We start from the raw sequence: 17,244 nt of genomic DNA, 5'->3' as shown, positions 1-17,244 counted from the left end.
CCTTAAAAAGGCGGTTCATGCTCGAAAACCCTCCAATGTGGCTGAATTACAACAATTCTGCAAAGATGACTGGGCCAAAATTCCTCTACAGCGCTGTAAAAGACTCATTGCCAGTTATCGCAAACGCTTGATTGCAGTTGTTGCTGCTAAGGGTGGCCCAACCAGTTATTAGGTTTAGGGGGCAATCACTTTTTCACACAGGGCCATGTAGGTTTGGATTTTTTTTCCCCCTTAATAATAAAAACCTTCATTTAAAAACTGCATTTTGTGTTTACTTGTGTTATCTTTCTCTAATATTTAAATTTGTTTGATGATCTGAAACATTTAAGTGTGACAAACATGCAAAAAAATAAGAAATCAGGAAGGGGGCAAACACTTTTTCACACAACTGTATATGACTTCTGTAGAACTGTTTCCTCTCACTGATATTAAACATTCTGAGATGAAATGATCATCAAGTTTCTTCTACATGTTTTGCTTCATTATTCTTTGACCAACAAATCGGATGAAATTACACGTAGTCATGACAGTCTATTGCATCCGTTTTTTGATTGAAAGCATTGAAGTTAAATGAAATACAAAAAGTAACATGAAACTGGATTAAAGACTGACACGCAGGTGAGTTTAAGTAGGTTAAGTGTACATCGTAAATTATCCGTATACTGGAGTCAAACAGTGGGTTTTATACCTGGTTACATGTACATCATTTACTTATTTCAATGTAGTTCAAGCAAGATAAAACTGAATGTTTGAAAGTGAATGTGTAGTCTTCAAACAGTTCAAATCAGTGTTTTAAACAGCCGTCAGGCGTCCAGTGCGTTATGGGAGACTGAGTCCTGTAGGGTTTGGGGCTATGATGATACCATGAGACGATACAGTCTTTGATATACTGCTCATCATAAATATATATATATACACAGTATATACACTTGGGATGTGGTACATCCCAAGTCTCTTATTTGTCATTTCCTCAACTTCCGGTTCGCTTGAACCGGAAGTTGTTCTGCGCCACCATATTGACGGCCATCGCAAAGCTCTTATTTAGCTCGGAGGAGCGAGGATACTACTGTTGCTATGACTACATTACTTAGTTACTTTTATTGAGGACAGCAGTTAACCTGACAGGAAGTACTTTGGAGGTTAGACACAAAGTTTAACAGACACGGTTTTAATCATTCTGCATCTGAGTTCAAGAATACAAACAAACAAAAACACTCAACTATTGTCAGAGGGAGTAAACAAAGGAGCCAGCCTGTGGTGGACATGTTTATTCATTGCATTCATGCAGCTCTATGGGCTAACCCAGAATACAGGGGGTTGTCATTGGTACAGAGGGTATTAGTTTGTTACAGTACACATGACTTTGTTTTAAAAAAGAAGGAATGTGAAAGTGACATTTAAATCCTGTTTTTACAACAATGATTAAGAAATACACAATGAAAGTACATGAAAGTTTATGAGAAGATTTAAAGGGCCAGCGTGTCCCGTCTGATTGGTTTCTTCTTCTTCATATGCTCATGGTGACCTGGATAAACTAGAGAGACATATATCCAGTGTTAGTGTACGACTCTCTTATCACATATCAGTCATCTAGCAGCAAGATGATCAACTGGAGTTATGTTTGTGTCCACCTGATCAATATAAGTGTAACAGTCACTGTCCTTTTAGCTCTAGTTTGGTCTCCATCAACTCTATTTAGCTGCTAAATGTTCCATCTTATTTCACCAGCTGTAGTCTCTGACTGTATCTGTCTGAGGTTTAAAGCAGGAAGTGTACAGTGGCTTTATCTCGTTTACTGAAAACATAAACAAGAGGGTGAATATTGGACTTATATTAATCAGGTGGAACTCCAAATACACGTTCCTCCACATGCAGGGTGTGCGAATAGTTTCCCCTATCATTTTTAAGAGGTGATAATCATAAAGTCATAGTTTGCATCTGCTGCCCTAAAGTGTCCAGAAAACAACAGTTATTTCTAGTTTCAGAGATGCATTTTCAAGATATGTAGCTGCTTAACGTATCCTCACACAACGGTTCGTATGATATCTAAAGTTACTCCTCATTTTTAGTGCGTTTTCCAACTAAAGCCAGCAACACGTGTCAATTTCTGCTTGTTACATTACATTTTTCTTTCTAACTTTCGTCTTTACGTGAAATAGTTGGTTATGTTTAGGAAAAGATGGTCAAATACTTAGTTATGTTTAGCCAACAAATCCACTTAGTTAGGTTTAGGAAAGGATCATTGTTTGGGTCAAACTATTGAAGCAGAGTTACTAAAGTACACAAGTTACGTGACTAATAAATCAACGTTGACTTCTCGTTTCACGGGGAACAAACTGCGCTCTCCTGGCTAAAGGTTCACTGTTAGTTGGACCCATCCGCCTTGTGTCTTCTGCGGTCTTTAGACTTCCTCGTTGTGGATTACAAACAAAGTGATTTTGTGGGACATTACGGCACGTTATTTTTCGCTGGATGAGTCCAGCCTCAGATGCTTGATACATCTTTGTAAAGTCACAAAACAAAGTCGTAAATATTTAGAAGAAGCAGCCAGTTCCTCCTGTGCAGTTATGATGGACTCAGCTGTGCTTGATAGGAGGAGAGACAATGAAGCTTTAGTAAATGAAAAGTAGTGAAAACTTACATCATCATACTGAAATGTGGCCGCTCCAGTTTGTCTTTGGTCTCTTCTTCTGAATTGATCTGAAAAACAAGATTAAAAACTGTCGACTTGATGAACTTTTTGAATACTTTCATTGTTCCTTACCGAGCATTTGTTCGTGAAACAAACAAACGCTGACGGTCTCAGATTTCATGCGTTGTTGTAGTTTTTCCCGCCCACTCACCAGTCAGGGCTCGTAGTTTTGTGCAACAGCCCACGAAGTCGTCGAACGCGATTCTGCCTCCGCAGCTGTGGCGCTTCATGACGATGTTCATGGCCTGAGGGCTCAGATTAAAACCTACACAGGAACACGGAAAAGAAATAACGTTAACGTTGTGCACCGAGAGCAATGACCTAATATCTGGTTTTACTCTGCTAACCTTGGCAGCTACACAGCACATATTACATGCTGATTAAGGCGAGACACTACAGCTACAAAATGTGTTTTTACATGCACTGGTCTACTTAAAGATGTTGGTCTATTTCACTTCTTTCAGACTAGAGGAAAGAAAACATTTATTTTACAACATGAAACCCGTTTCCTTATTAGATTTGAGAGATTTAGGGCGAATTAAAGTTTGCCAGTACCCATAGAGTTTAAGGCATGCTGCAGCTCATTGCCCTCCACCGTCCCACTGCGGTCCCGGTCGTAGGACATGAAGGTGGACTTCCAGCCGTTCAGAACCTGCCACAGTTCCTTGAACTCGTTGAAGCCCAAGCTGTTGGAAAGGTCCCTCTGAGACAACACAGTCGGTCAAGGACACAACACAAACTCCTCCAGTTGTGTTTGTACCACTCAAACAAGATATCATCATCAGAGCAAATGTGTAGCTACTCACTGACAATCTTACCAAGAGGATAACTATGTGACAAGAAGCTAGATTACACACTTATACACTACTGTTTACTCTACTGGTGGTATTTAAAGAAATTAAATGTATTCTACTGATTTGCATAGGCAGGAAATGTTACGAGACATGCACAAATATCAAACTAAGCTGCTTTAATTTCATCAAGTGCACAATCAAAAATGAAGCAAATTTAAAGATGCATACTTGTTTCTTTAAGAGTGCTTCATTTTGTCACAATTAAAGTGTGAACAGCTTAATAACACGGACTGTATTTAAGAAGTGTGGATGTAGTCATCGGTTAGCTTCGAGTTCATGCTGTATTGAAGAAGACTTGAAACTAGAGATTGAGACCATAAACTCATGTTTACAATGTTTACTGAGGTAATAAATCAAGAGAGAAGTAGAGTCATTTTCTCATAGACTTCTATACAACCAGAGGAGTCGCCCCCTGGTGGACACTAGAGAGAATGCAGGTTTAACACATGAAGCATCGACTTCACTCGGTTGCCGTCTGCTTAATAACAAAAGGAAACTCGGATGTTGCACCTTTAACCGGGCTTGCTGGGGTTTTGAATATGCACACAGGTGTTACTAATATTTATCTGCTACTTGTTCTATTCAAGTGTCCCCAGTGACGGTGACAGTGAGCCAGCATGCACAACACCAGGAACCTGAAACCAAAGCAGCCATCATTCATTTCATGTTGACACCTGTGCTGTCTGTCTACTGTCTTCAGTGAAAACAAAGGCCTGTTGGCCGATGGGTGAAGGATACATCCAGCATGCTGACCATCAGTCTGCAGGTCTCCATGCTGAAGGCTGTAAAAGACAAAAACAAACAGATTGTGAACACAAATCTAAAAACACTGGCCCAATCACACTGTCAAAGGAGGGTCTAAGGAGTCTCTCTCTCGGACATTTGAAACCCTTTATGAACCCTTTCTGTAAGTCTGTATTTCTGCAGACTCTGCCAAAGGGAAATGCCCACAATTCATAGCAATATGCACTGAACACAGGGTTACCAGTGGAAGCCGTGAGGAAAAAAAAAAAGGTAAACAAAGAGAACGACACACGTGTGTTCAGCCTGGCATGTTACATTTAACCAAAAACATTACGGATTAAAGATGGAACATAAAAACACATGAAAAGCAGAGATTCTAAAATGCTTCATTCATTAACCATTTCTTATTGAAGCTGTTCTGACTCTCATCTCGTGAGGAAAAGCCTGGAAGACGTTTAAAACAGGAAGTCAAAATATTAAATTAATACCCACAATTGTACATCACATGATATGGTGTTAGGCTAACTAACTGACTCCTTAGCTAGCTGGCTAGCAAGCAATGTAATGTAACGGTCTGTCTGTTTTATAGCCACTTACTCGGTCCAGACAGCATGCTGAAATATTTATATACTTATTCTAATTTGTGTAAGAAAGCATCATATTGATTAAATATTTAATTGTAGTTTAAACATTTAATTAGAAATTAATTAAATGTAGATTTGTTTAAATTGTGCCACAGAGCTCTGCTGCTGCTTTTAACTCATTTTTAGTTTAGTTTATTGATTTTGCACAATTTAAAACAATAAAGTAAAAATGAACAAACATAACAGAGATAAATAATATCACAGAGCAGGAAGAGGCAAAAAGCCAACTGGGCAAAAAGCCAACTGGGCATATTTGAAGCCTCCACATATTAAAATATCACAATATTACAGAGAACATGAAATGAATATGCATAAGATATGACTACGTACAATATTATTGACAAAATGTTTTTACAAGATATGAAATATGATATCAATACACTACAAACAAAAGAAAATGTAATTGTGTCAAGTGTGTGTGTGTGTGAGAAACTAAATTTTAGTTTCCCTTAACTCTGATTTATCAAATCTTCAACCCAGCATGAAAGTGTCTCTATGCACTATTTGATGCGTTCAATGGCTGGGTGGGCCACTGTATACAGCAGCATCAGGTTAATACGTGTCTCAGACTCACAGAGCGTTTGTGCTTTGAGTGATATTTAATATAAACGTTCTTACGCTTGTATGTGCCCGAGATGCCGGATTGTGTGAGGCAGCGCTGCAGCTCGTCAGCTGAGATCTGTGCATCCTGTCACATGTTTTTAAGAAAACAGAAGGAAGGACAATACACTTGAGTACAGTTAGATACAAAAGAAAGATCAATCTGCAGCGCTAGAGAAACATCAGTATTGTTACCTGTCCAGCTACAGCGGAAAAATACCCGTAGAGAGGATCCTGCTGCAGCATCTGCAAGAGAGTTAGGTCGAGTGTTAGTGACGGGTTAGTGGTAGACGATCGGCTTGTTGTCCTCACTTCAAGTGTGTAAAACACAGGACAGGAAATCAATCCTGACTTCAGGCTCCAACAGGTTTTTAAGAACGTACCCCTCGAGCTGCTGGAGACCCAGGTCACAAGCAGCGAAAGACATGTGAAGTCTTGAATATAGCATATACAATATACCTGTGGTGGAATGTCGCTATGTACATTCACTCAAGTACTTCAGTACAACAATGTGATGTACTTAACGTGAGCATTTCCATTTTATGTAACTTCACGCTTCTACTTTTTACTCCACTAGATTTATCCGACAGCTAGTTCTTAAGCTTATCTTTGAAAAAGCTTCTAGAATATGATGCATTGCTGTAGATCAACAGTATAAAGAAGGAGTTCAAACAAATACAGCAGTAAAATGCAACATTAGTAACATTAATCCAGAAACACAATGGGAACACACAGACTGGGAACATTTTACTGATCAATCAACACTTTTACATTTAAAACTTAAGGTACATTTAGCTAATAATATCTATTTACTTTTACCGAAGTAAGGGTTTGAATGCATACTTTAAAGTATTTTAAGTACATATTACTTCTACTTAAGTGAGGTTTTGAATGCAGGACTTTTACTTGCAGCGGAGTACTTTCAGTGCGGTATTTCTACTTTTACTTTAGGATTTGAACACTACTAAATATACTCCTGCACACTGTCTCATTGCACCATCACCTGATGAAGGTCCAACGACTGAAAATGTCAAATAAACGTGAGTTTACGTGATGAAACGATGTTGAGGAAGCTCTTTTTCTGCCCTTTTGTAATCGTGTTTTAACATCTTTCCTGTTAACTAACTGGGACCAACGTCTGTTGTTTGTGCAGCATTAGAGACCTTTAACTTATCTCAAACCTCACAAATGTTGTCTCATCAGAACAAAAGTCTTCCTCACTCATAGATAATCAACAGCCGCCTGTACACGTTACACGTTACATAGTTCACCAGCGCTGACTCGGAGAAGAGCCTGGCAATGATTATCAAGTGAGAGGGTGTTCCTCACTCTGGGCTCATAGAGAACAAACCCAACCCTTCCTCAACCCACTCCTATTGTAATTGAACCGTCTCTCGTACGCACGCACGCACGCACGCAATAACTACAATACAATATTATTCTGAAATGGGTCATTCTGCATAATGAGTATTTTTTTTACTGTTTCTACTCTAGGAATAAGAGGACTTATACTTGTACTTGAGTAACATTTTGAATGCATTTGACATGTAACAGAGTATTTGTACACTGCAGTAATGCTAAAAAATATCTGAATACTTCTTTCACCAGCTGGTAACATGTTTAAAAAGCTTGACATAAAAATGTGGAAGCAGTTAAAGAACACGTCAGCAGATATCTAGCACGCGCTCACACATTTAACTGATGAATTCCCATTATACACCTTTACACAGAGAATACACCTGCAGCTTTCTGCATTTGTTTGTGAGCTAAAGCCCTGATGAGAGATATCCAGACCGACTTCCGCATTCCTTAGACAGGATGTCTCTGACGGGACGGTGGTCGTATTCAGCTTTAAACCGATAATTAATGACATTTTAACGCTTTCTTACCGCGTGTCCACCGTGTGCAGCACCGTATCCTGGATATGCCATAACTAAATATATTGTAACTACAGTGAAACAAGATAAAATACCGCGCTTACACCTCCTTTACTCCAGAGGGTGTGTCTGCTGCACGTATAAAACACAAACGCCCCCCAAAAAGCAGAAGCGTTCGATAATAACGTTTTGTAAATGATCCTGGAACAACGAAGCGGGTCCGAACGTGTATATAAGCCGGAGAGAAGCGACCAGACTCCGGGAGGAAAACAGCCACAAAACGTAGCTCTTTGAGATGGTTGTTAAATGTCCCGTTTCCTTTACTGCTGCATTCTGATTGGCAGTGAGTGACCTCGTGACCTGGGATCGACCAATCAGATCAAAGCTGGCTCCAACGGCGTTTTTGCGACAATGAAAAACAAAGAAGGACAAATGAAAACCGATCCGACACTACAGCTGCAGTATGCAGATACTTTACAACAAAGAATACTCTGTTACAAGTATTTAAAATGTTACTGCACTTAAAGTGTTATCAGGAAAAGTATTTAAAGTACAAAAATGTCCCCTGTGACTGATCTACTATTATATATTAGATTATTATTACTAATATAAAAGTAGGATATTACTGTTGTAGTTGGTTGAGGTGGAGTTCATTTTAAACTATTAACTGATGATTATTTTCATCACAGATTAATCTGCTGATTATTTTCTCCATAAAGCGAGGGATTATTATCACTATAGTATAGTTATAATTTTTTAATTTGTAAAAATTATGAAAATAGTGCCCAAAAGAGAAAACTTCACAATGTCCAAACCTCAACATTATTACTAATATATTGACATAATTAACATTATTACTAGTACATTAACATTTTTAACAATATGGAACCAGCAAATGATGAAGAACAATTATCAAAACGGTTTCCAATTTATTTTCTGTCGATCAACTTATTGATTAATCGACTAATAATTTGAGTCGTACTAATAGTTTAAATTACAACAAAACATATTTTATAAGCTATTCATAAATGTAGTGGAGTCAAAACTACAATATTTCCCTCTGATGTAGTGAAGTAAAAGTAGAAAGTAGCATAAAAAGTACAACTGCTCAGTTAGAAGTCAATGGCAGTAGAAGTGAATATACCACATTCATGAATCTAAAACACTTCAGCTTGCTCTGAAATAATGTGAAATAAATATTGTTTAATGGAAAACATGATCCTTTAATAGAAGGCATTACATCATAATGGAGGCGAGATGCCCAATCAGCTTGTTCTCTAAAGTGCCTCATACCGTCAGTCCCGCTGTGTCCAGAGAAAACCCATCTGTGGCTGAGAGGAAGAGGAGAGGAGGAAGACTTCAGTAGATTTCTCCTCTCTGACCACAAACACTCGTGGATGGCTGCGATGGACAGACTGAACCCGGACTGGTGGGTTTGGTCGGCCAGACCTCCACCGTGTCTCCTTTCTCAGCACTCAGGGAGCCTTCTCATGCTAAGGGAGGAAGAGGAGGAGGAAGAGGAGGCAGGAGAGCATCATGCTGCTTGCTGCTCGACAGGTAAGATAAGATACGATAAGATACGATAAGATCAAATAAGATACGATACAATAAGATACGATAAGATAAGTGAGATAAGTTAAGTTAATATAAGATAAGATGATATGATAAGATAACATAAGATAAGACCAGATGAAATGGTATTCATTTACTTAAAAACAATAAGTTCCTGCAGTAGTTAAATCAGAAAAACAGTTTTCATACAACTGGAAAACAATAAACAAAACAAATTATATAAATAACAAACAGTCAAGCCACTTTTGCCATATATTGTACGTTCTACTGGGAGGACTGTATTCAGTTTTTTGCACCGCATAAATAAAGTGAACTACAAATGACTTTAAAACTTGAACATCTCATCTCTTTGGATGAATTTAAACATTTGATTTGTTTCCTAAAGATGTCTGTTATTGTTTCAAAATGAGTATTTAAGGATTCAAGGATCATTTATTGTCTTTATGCAACACGGGGATGCACAACGACATTCAGTTGTAGCTCATTTGTAACACAACAAACACATGACAAACAATATGTAGTGTGTTTCCACACGGTGTGTTTGTGTGTGAACGTGTTTTGATGTGCGCCTCATGTCTCTTATTTCTGTTTGCTTAAGAACGACATCATGATTTCAATTAGACCACCTGATTAAATTACAAAATGATTTTGTTGATCCTGTCGGTGTCATCAACTCACTGGGTGAGCATGCACACACCCCGCTAAGTGTGCATGCTTGTTGTTGTTGTGTGTGTGTGTGTGTGTGTGTGTGTGTGTGTGTGTGTGTGTGTGTGTGCCAGTACAAGCAGCTGACTGGTGACATTCCTGGTCCAAACCCAGCAGGTCTCACCAGCGGGTCCAGGAAACAGACGGATCAGACATATGACTCAGTCGTGACCTCTCGAAGCCAAATCCCTGCATTAAGCAGCCATGTGTATTAATAAAATGCATCTTTATGGAAATGCTTTTCTAAATTCTGAAGGTATAAAATAAAAGCATGTTGATCCACCAGGTTGACTGGCAGTAATAAATCTGCTCGTTTCTTTTGTTCATGGATAGTTTATAGAGAAAAAAGACAAAAAATGAAATACAATGTTTAAACAAAGATCATTAGAGTACAACTATCAGCAAAGACAACGGAGTCAATGTACTGTTTGTAAAGAACTTTGGATTTTTACAGGTAAATATGCATATAAGTATATGAAATTAAGAAAAATATTAATAATAAACAATTGAAAATTAAAAATGTGTGTTACATGCCAAACAGTAAACTGCTCATTAAGAGCCCAGTTCAATCCCTCAAAAAGACAAACTCATCACCATCCTTTCATCTCTATTTGTTTTTTGTTAAAGTCAATATCAATCTATAACATAACGATTATTCTATAAACTGTTCAATTAAATAAAAATAATCTTATTTTATTTGGTGATTTGTGTCCAATGTCAAGTCTCCATTTGATCATGTGACAATATATATGGTAGTTAATCCTGATAGCTTTCCCTTTGACCTTTTCTACTTCCCCAAGTAACTCATTTAACAATAAAATGCAACATATTGTTTGTTGTTTGTCTTTATACGCCTATAGTGTGTGTTTGTGTGCATCATGCGCTTAACTAGCGTGCTCTCGGGCCCGTCAAATGGTTTGCACTGGGTCCCATTAGTAAATGCATTCACATGTTTCCAGAATAATGTAAGATATTCATTAAATTGGCTGTTGATAAAGACGCTTAACAGTCTAAACAGTCACAAAAGAAACTTTTCTGTTTAAAATAGGTCTTAAATTGGTCAAATCTATGAACCAGCTTGAAAGAAATGTTGTTTGTTTATCCGATAACTTCTCCTCCCCTGTATCCGCCAGGTTACCATGATCAGTCAGTCGGTCAGGCCGCCGATGCTCAGTGGTCCACCTCCCAACCGCCCATCCTCTCGGGGATCCCCAGCAGCTCTGGACAGGCTGGGCGAGGTCCTGGTGCTCCTCCCTCACTGCAGCCAGAAACAGCGATGGATGCCGGTGGTGGTCATTTCACTGGTGGTCGTTGCTGGGAGGGTCCGAGGATGGAGACCCAGGGGTGCGTCTGTGTTTGTGGGCAGAGGGAAGCAGGAGGTTTGGGTCCCTGCTGGCCTGGATCTCCATACGTCTATGGAGGTGAGTGTCCACCTGACGTTTTCTCTTCTGGTTTTAAATAAAATGCTTTCTTTCAATTTTTTTAAATGTCAAGTTATTCATGGTAAAAGGGGGATTAACATGATCCATCATTCATCCACACATGCATTTTTGCATTATTGTAAAAGAGCTGTCAATTTTGTTTAACAAAACTAACCTGTAAGTCTTCAATTGATCGTCTTCATTTTTAGGCCGTGACATGTTTTTTAGATCAGATGTCAGTTAATCATAGCTATGAAATAAAATGCTGCTGTTTCGTGAGATTGAATTACGCTACACTAAAAGAAAAATGTGAATTTTAAGATACAAAATGGTGAGGTAGAGTTATACATTGAATTAGCATATAGACATTTTTGACAGCAGGAACGTCAAGGGTTCTGTTTTAAACTTCTCACACAGCTTTGGGGAAGAGTTCCAAAAACTGAATTTGGCCTCTGCTCCCGAGGTTATTCTAAATATAAGTTTCAGGTGATTTCACAGCCAAACGATGCAGAACAAAATGTATTCATGATAAATGAAACAGGACTATAGAAAAATAAAGGATCACAATGCTCGATGTGGAGCAACCTGAATAATTATGAAGTGGTTAAATGTTCTGGATGCTGTTTTGGTTCTTGTGTCCTGGACTCATGAACATGAAAGACAATATCAAAGGCTGTCTGACTCGTCTCACAACCATCTTCCACCCATTTAAAAAAATATTCAAAATTATTTTTATTACTGGAGATTAAAAATCAAATCAAATCAAATCCAAATCAAATCCAAATCCAAATCCAAATCAAATCAACGTTTGCTTTTAGTCCTGTTATGTGAAAAATCAAATAATAGCGGAGTATCAAAGCCTGACAAGGTTCCTTAAAGTTTAGGTTATGAGAAGTTTTACAGGTTGTTAATATTAAGACTCCACAGGCTTCATTATTGTAGTGCAATCACAGACATTTAGGAGCTGCTGTGGACACAATATTCTTTTAAAAATGAATATTTGTTAAATATTTTTAAGAACATCATCAGTCGCAAGTTTGGTGAGAAGATGTAGGATGTTCCAGTTTGACTTGGTGAACCAGTTTGACTCACCAACGTTTTATTTTATGGGTCGAGGGCGGATGGCAAAGTTCCAAATTGTTACACAGTGTTGGGAACGTAGAGGAGCGTGTTTGGGTTATCAGCATCTAAGAAACTAAATTATTGACATCAATAGAATTATTAATGTCAGTAACAATTATTAACGATTATGAATAATAACGGGGCACCACCCTGCGAACAGGGACCGATAACCAAACGATAAACTAAGTCTCATAATTAGTGTTCACTCACAATGTCAATAGTCTGAGTACTATTACACATTCAGAGTGAAAGTGAAGGTTTAAGTTCGAGCACAGACCACATATATACAGCTATTATCACAATACACATGCACAAAGTAATCACAGACAGCTGCTCTTTAAAATATAACAGAGTTTATTACATTCTAATACTAATGGTCTAGTCAACAATATCTAAACTAACAACAACTATACATTCATGAGCACGCTATCTAAAATCAACAGACTATTGAAAAGAGGAGGGGGGAGTGTGTGTGTACATGTAGTGTGTGTGTATGTGTGCGTAGGGGGAGGAGCGAGGGAACAGGGCAGCGATGTATGACGTAGTTGTAACCTGGTGACGTCTCTCATGTGCGAGACCCAAAATGGCGGATAGCGAACAGGAGACCCGGTGTCTAGTGCCGGTAGCCGTTTAGCACGTAGCTACATTAGCTATATGTGTGTGTGTGTGTGTGTGTGTGTGGATTAGTAAAAGATAAGGGAAAGGAACAAAACAAAATGACATAAAACAAAAGATTAAGATCCTCCGCGCCGCGCGGGAGTACGGTAAACTGTTCTCCCAGCCAGAGGAGCAAGAACCGGGCTCTTTGTCACAGACGCGGTTCCGACCTCTGACCTGAGACGCAGTCCCCGACCTCACTGCGGCTGTCTTGGATACGAATCACAGTAGCATGGAATACACGCTAACTTCTACACAGCACTAGCAATTTCAGGGATCGCCAGTGTCAGTGATCATAAAGCACACACCACGTTATAAAAATGAACAGTACTTCAAGCACACAAACAAGATAAAATAAACACAAATGAAACTCTCTCTAACTCTGCCCATCAAACTACAATCAGGATGAAACCTTTGCTTGCAAAAGGCAAGGCCTGACTCTCTCTTTGTTCCACAGCACATGTCGAAGTCATATAGTCAGATCCCAACAACAGTCTAATTAAACAATTCACCTTGGCAGGATGTTGTTGGCGCAGCACAACTCAGTACCTCTGGCCTCCACTTTCTTTCTGCACTTTTAATCTCTAAACTCTGATAAAATAACCCATTGGTCATCTGTAATCTAGTGTTACATTACTACAGAGAGACCCAAATTCAAGTGCCGTCTTGTGTTTGCTTCTTGCAGTGAGGAGGAACTTGGTGGTTGGAGTGGAGGTGGTGGAGGAGGTCGCTGTTGAAGACACTCTCGAAGTAATGTAAGTACTGTACGAATTATTATGACAGTTATGCTAATCGTACCACTAATGCAATTGTTTGAACTTTGATTTATTCTACACCGTACTACCTTTTGTCTAACACAGAGTTACAGTGTGATTCACAGCAACACAATCATGCATGTTTGGTTAAAAAAGAAAAAACATGGTTGCATGTCTTTTCTCTTCTCAGAACAGAGGACATATACACGGATGATCTGCTGGATGCTGAGCTGCTGCAAGACGTCCAGATGTACCCCACATGAGTCCTGAGTAACTTTCACCCTGGCCTGTTTAGACTGCATACACTGTAAACATCTTTCATTTACATATTTGTCAAATTTGTTTGTATTTAATCTTTTTACAATATCATTATTGTTGTGTAGGTGTGTCTTTGACATGGTGTGTATTTTTTTAATTTTAAGTAAAGCAAACTGTCATTAATAAGAGTTACAACAGAAAACAAAACTATTAAAAAATACTTGTTATTATGACTGTTTTCTTTTTTTTTAAATGGAAATATAATATACTACAATATAATGTAATATAATACAATGTAATGTAATATGGTACAACATAATGTAATATAATACAATATAATTAGTGCTGGGACGCAAGGAAAGGACCCAAGTGAGGGAAACGGGATGCAATATGGGGTACATCCCAAGTCTCTTAATTCTCATTTCCTCGCTCCTCGATCCACGCTTGAACCAGAAGTTGTTCTGCGCCGCCATATTGACGGCCGTCCCAAAGCTCTTATTTAGCTCTGAGGATCGAGGATGGAGGAGGGATCTCTGAGGAGCCATGAGCGAGGACCCACGAGAACAGACTTCCAGGAAGTGTTTTAACGGCCGACACGCCCCCTCATTGTTCATCTGTTATGTGATTGGACGCTGCAGCCGATCGGACTGACTGACTGGAGTTTAACGCCAGAGTGAAGACAGATCACAGAATAAACTCTAGTTTATATTTGATTAGTTTTCTGATTCAACATCTGGTTTAAATAAATGTTCGTTGTAGTCTGAACAACAAAAGGACCACAAACAACTTTCTTCATTTATTAGAAAGATTTGTGTTTTCATGATCTGATGTTTCCCTCAATAACTTTTATTATGGAAACAATTCAAGTCAGAGAGAGCTGGAGAGACGAAACACTTTTTATGTAATATAATATAATACAATACAATATAATAATGCAAAAGTGGACTTCAACTACCAGCATGCATCGCTTCTGTTCGACCGCCAACCCCGTGGCACACGTCATAACGTCGCGCAGAATATGGCGGCCGCAAGTGCAGTGAAAACAAAACAACAGATGATTTGGAGACAAATTCTGTTAAAACATTCATGATTTGGACTTAAAACCTCAAAATGTCGGACTCATTGGAAACACAAACTCTTCAGGATCGACTGGACCGTCTTCAGGAGCTGACAGACTTCACAGAAAACTGCAAAAAGCAGCTTAACGATGTATTTGAAACCCTGGGATGGTCGAAGGACTACAAACAGGTAACGTTAGCGAAATTAACCGTCAGTTTAGCTAACGATACGTTAGCTAGCGTTAGCGTTTAGTCTTCAGTCATCATCACAAAATATATATATATATATTTTGATTATGAAACTTGGTTTTATCGTAGCTAAACGACGTTGCAGTACATTTAGCTAATAATATCTATTTACTTTTACTGAAGTAAAGGTTTGAATGCATGACTTTAACCAGTAATGGAGTATTTTCACAGTGTTGTGTTGCTCCTTGAGGTATTAAATCTGATAATATATTTCCTCCACCACCAGTCGGGTAGCTGACATCTACATCATGTAACTCTTGTATTTTGTTTATCCCAAAGAAATGTATAACTATAAGTGGTTTGCTAGCTCTGAATGGCCTAATTTATCCATTTAAAGATGCTGTATTGTGGTTCTTTAATTTAATTGTTATAAAATAACTGTCAACATATCTTACCATTTTTAAGCACTAATCGATTCGGCTGCAGTAGCTGTGTGTTAATATGACACATTTCCCTGCACTGATTGACTACCACATATACAACATACAGGCAATGCTTGTGTGGTCAACAGACTGAAACACAGAGCGAGGGTTTGGGTTTAATGTCATCTAAAAGTAAAAAATGATTTTGGTTCTTTTTTGTGTGTGTTTTGACAGGATGCAATGGAGCAGTGTCCCTACGACTCCAACCACAGAGTCCCGGTGACGAGCATGGAGAAACACAAAGCCTCCTGCAGCCGCCGAAAGATGGGCTACTCCGCTGAGGAGGAGGTAACACACACACACACACACACATCTCTAGAGTAATGGAAGCTGACATAGCAGTGTTGTAGAGTAAAGCATGTTAGGCCTTTACAGTATAATTCACTGCAGCTTTAATGCATCAATCATTAAGAGAACATCAAAAAGTTTCCTCACTCTTTTGCAGGCGGAGATGTTCGATCCTTCTGTGTGTTATGAGAACAACAGTGTCAGAAGCTTTACGATGGGTGAGTCATTAATGAGGACCGTTATCTTAAACCGTTCAGCTCATCGATGTTATGGATCATTAAAACAGGCCTCAATAGTTTGGCAACCAGGCTTCGTTTGTAGTCCTATTATATTTTCAGCACTTTAGATACTATGCAGTTATACTAAATGTGCCGAGTATACGTATATGTTGCACTTTCTTTGCAGTATAATTGTCCGTCGAGCTCTAAGATGCCGGGATACTTTGCCTCTGTTCTGACTGTAACATTTAAACATCACTAATGCAACAAATGTTAAAAATGAATTTATCTTGGGGTAAACATTTAGCTGTTTGCTCTCCTTATTTGTTTACATTTTAGTAAGTGGTTGCCAATTAAATGTGGCTGATGAACCTGTTTTTAAAGAGGAAGATAAAGAAACTTTAAAAATAAATATACTTTTTATTCATCCTTGTTGAATGTTTTTGCTATAACTATTTGTAAATACATGTTTAAAGAACAGGGAAGACAAATAATAAAGAACTACAAGACCGTATCAAATACTGTTTTGAAACAAAAATCTTTGTTTATATCTTTTTATTTTACAAATACAACCACCCACCTGAGTCCTCTCACAGGACAAACGTCTTCCTGATAAGATGAAAGTGATTTTAAATCATTTGCATTAAATATAGAAGTTAAACAAACTTTGTACATTCTTTCAGTCGTCGTCATCTCGTTTAATTTCCTCCATGCAGACAAACTCACCCAGCACCAGGTGATCCTGCAGGCCAGGTCTGCTGCACCGCTGATGAGGATGGAAGGAGTCTTCTGGCAAGGTGGGAGCTTCATTTAAAAAGGTTCCCTGCAGAACTCATTCCTCTGACGTGCTGAATATATACTTACTAAATATATAACATCCCGATCAGAGACGAGGAGGCTTTGTAGTTAGATTTCACAGTTCAAGAACATCTAGTGTTTCACACCAGACACAAAGACAAACCACTAGATGTCACAAGAGTATTATTATTATAACCTCACGAACTCATCGCTCAGCTGTTTTAGTTGTTCTCATCCTACACCCCCCCCCCCCCCCCCCCCCCCCCCACCCACACAACACAAAAAAACATAAAGATGGTTGTCAAGTGGG

General features: G+C 38.6%; 2 protein-coding genes across 3 annotated transcripts in view; one reads left to right on the top strand and one right to left on the bottom strand.

Moving 5' to 3' along the window:
• Nucleotides 1-1,152: 1,152 nt before the first annotated feature.
• On the bottom strand, nucleotides 1,153-7,744 carry sri (sorcin). 2 transcript variants are annotated; one of them, XM_031867568.1, is made up of 8 exons: nucleotides 7,424-7,744; nucleotides 5,730-5,780; nucleotides 5,553-5,622; nucleotides 4,285-4,328; nucleotides 3,248-3,395; nucleotides 2,844-2,957; nucleotides 2,642-2,700; nucleotides 1,153-1,534 (listed from the first exon to the last, which is right to left on the bottom strand). In XM_031867568.1, the coding sequence occupies exons 1-8, from the start codon at nucleotides 7,463-7,465 to the stop codon at nucleotides 1,508-1,510; spliced, it is 555 nt and encodes a 184-aa protein (XP_031723428.1). In that variant the 5' UTR covers nucleotides 7,466-7,744; the 3' UTR covers nucleotides 1,153-1,507. The 2 variants fall into 2 exon arrangements, with proteins under 2 accessions (XP_031723428.1, XP_031723429.1); XM_031867569.1 differs by having other exon boundaries at nucleotides 7,516-7,744.
• Nucleotides 7,745-14,825: 7,081 nt separating this feature from the next.
• The window catches only part of snrnp48 (small nuclear ribonucleoprotein 48 (U11/U12)), a 6,126-nt gene continuing 3,707 nt past the window's right edge, over nucleotides 14,826-17,244 (top strand). Inside the window, exons 1-4 of the mRNA XM_031867451.1 lie at nucleotides 14,826-15,149; nucleotides 15,805-15,918; nucleotides 16,076-16,136; nucleotides 16,853-16,933. Coding sequence (XP_031723311.1) covers nucleotides 15,012-15,149; nucleotides 15,805-15,918; nucleotides 16,076-16,136; nucleotides 16,853-16,933 — 394 coding nt within the window. The 5' untranslated portion in view covers nucleotides 14,826-15,011. The remainder of the gene's footprint in view (nucleotides 15,150-15,804; nucleotides 15,919-16,075; nucleotides 16,137-16,852; nucleotides 16,934-17,244) is intronic.

Source organism: Anarrhichthys ocellatus, unplaced genomic scaffold (assembly GCF_004355925.1).
Source record: "Anarrhichthys ocellatus isolate YVR2014 unplaced genomic scaffold, GSC_Weel_1.0 scaffold39, whole genome shotgun sequence".
NCBI lineage: Eukaryota > Metazoa > Chordata > Actinopteri > Perciformes > Anarhichadidae > Anarrhichthys > Anarrhichthys ocellatus.
The sequence above is the reverse complement of the archived record's forward strand: the minus strand, read 5'-3'. Positions and strand labels throughout refer to the sequence as shown.

What these genes read in the sequence shown, in the direction of transcription:
- sri (XM_031867568.1), bottom strand. Translation starts at nt 7,465, where the DNA reads ATGGCATATCCAGGATACGGTGCTGCACACGGTGGACACGCG. An exon ending in CTGCACACGGTGGACACGCG is followed by an intron (nt 5,781 to 7,423) that starts GTAAGAAAGCGT and finishes ACTCTCTTGCAG; the next exon opens with ATGCTGCAGCAGGATCCTCT. An exon ending in AAAACTACGAGCCCTGACTG is followed by an intron (nt 2,701 to 2,843) that starts GTGAGTGGGCGG and finishes CTTGTTTTTCAG; the next exon opens with ATCAATTCAGAAGAAGAGAC.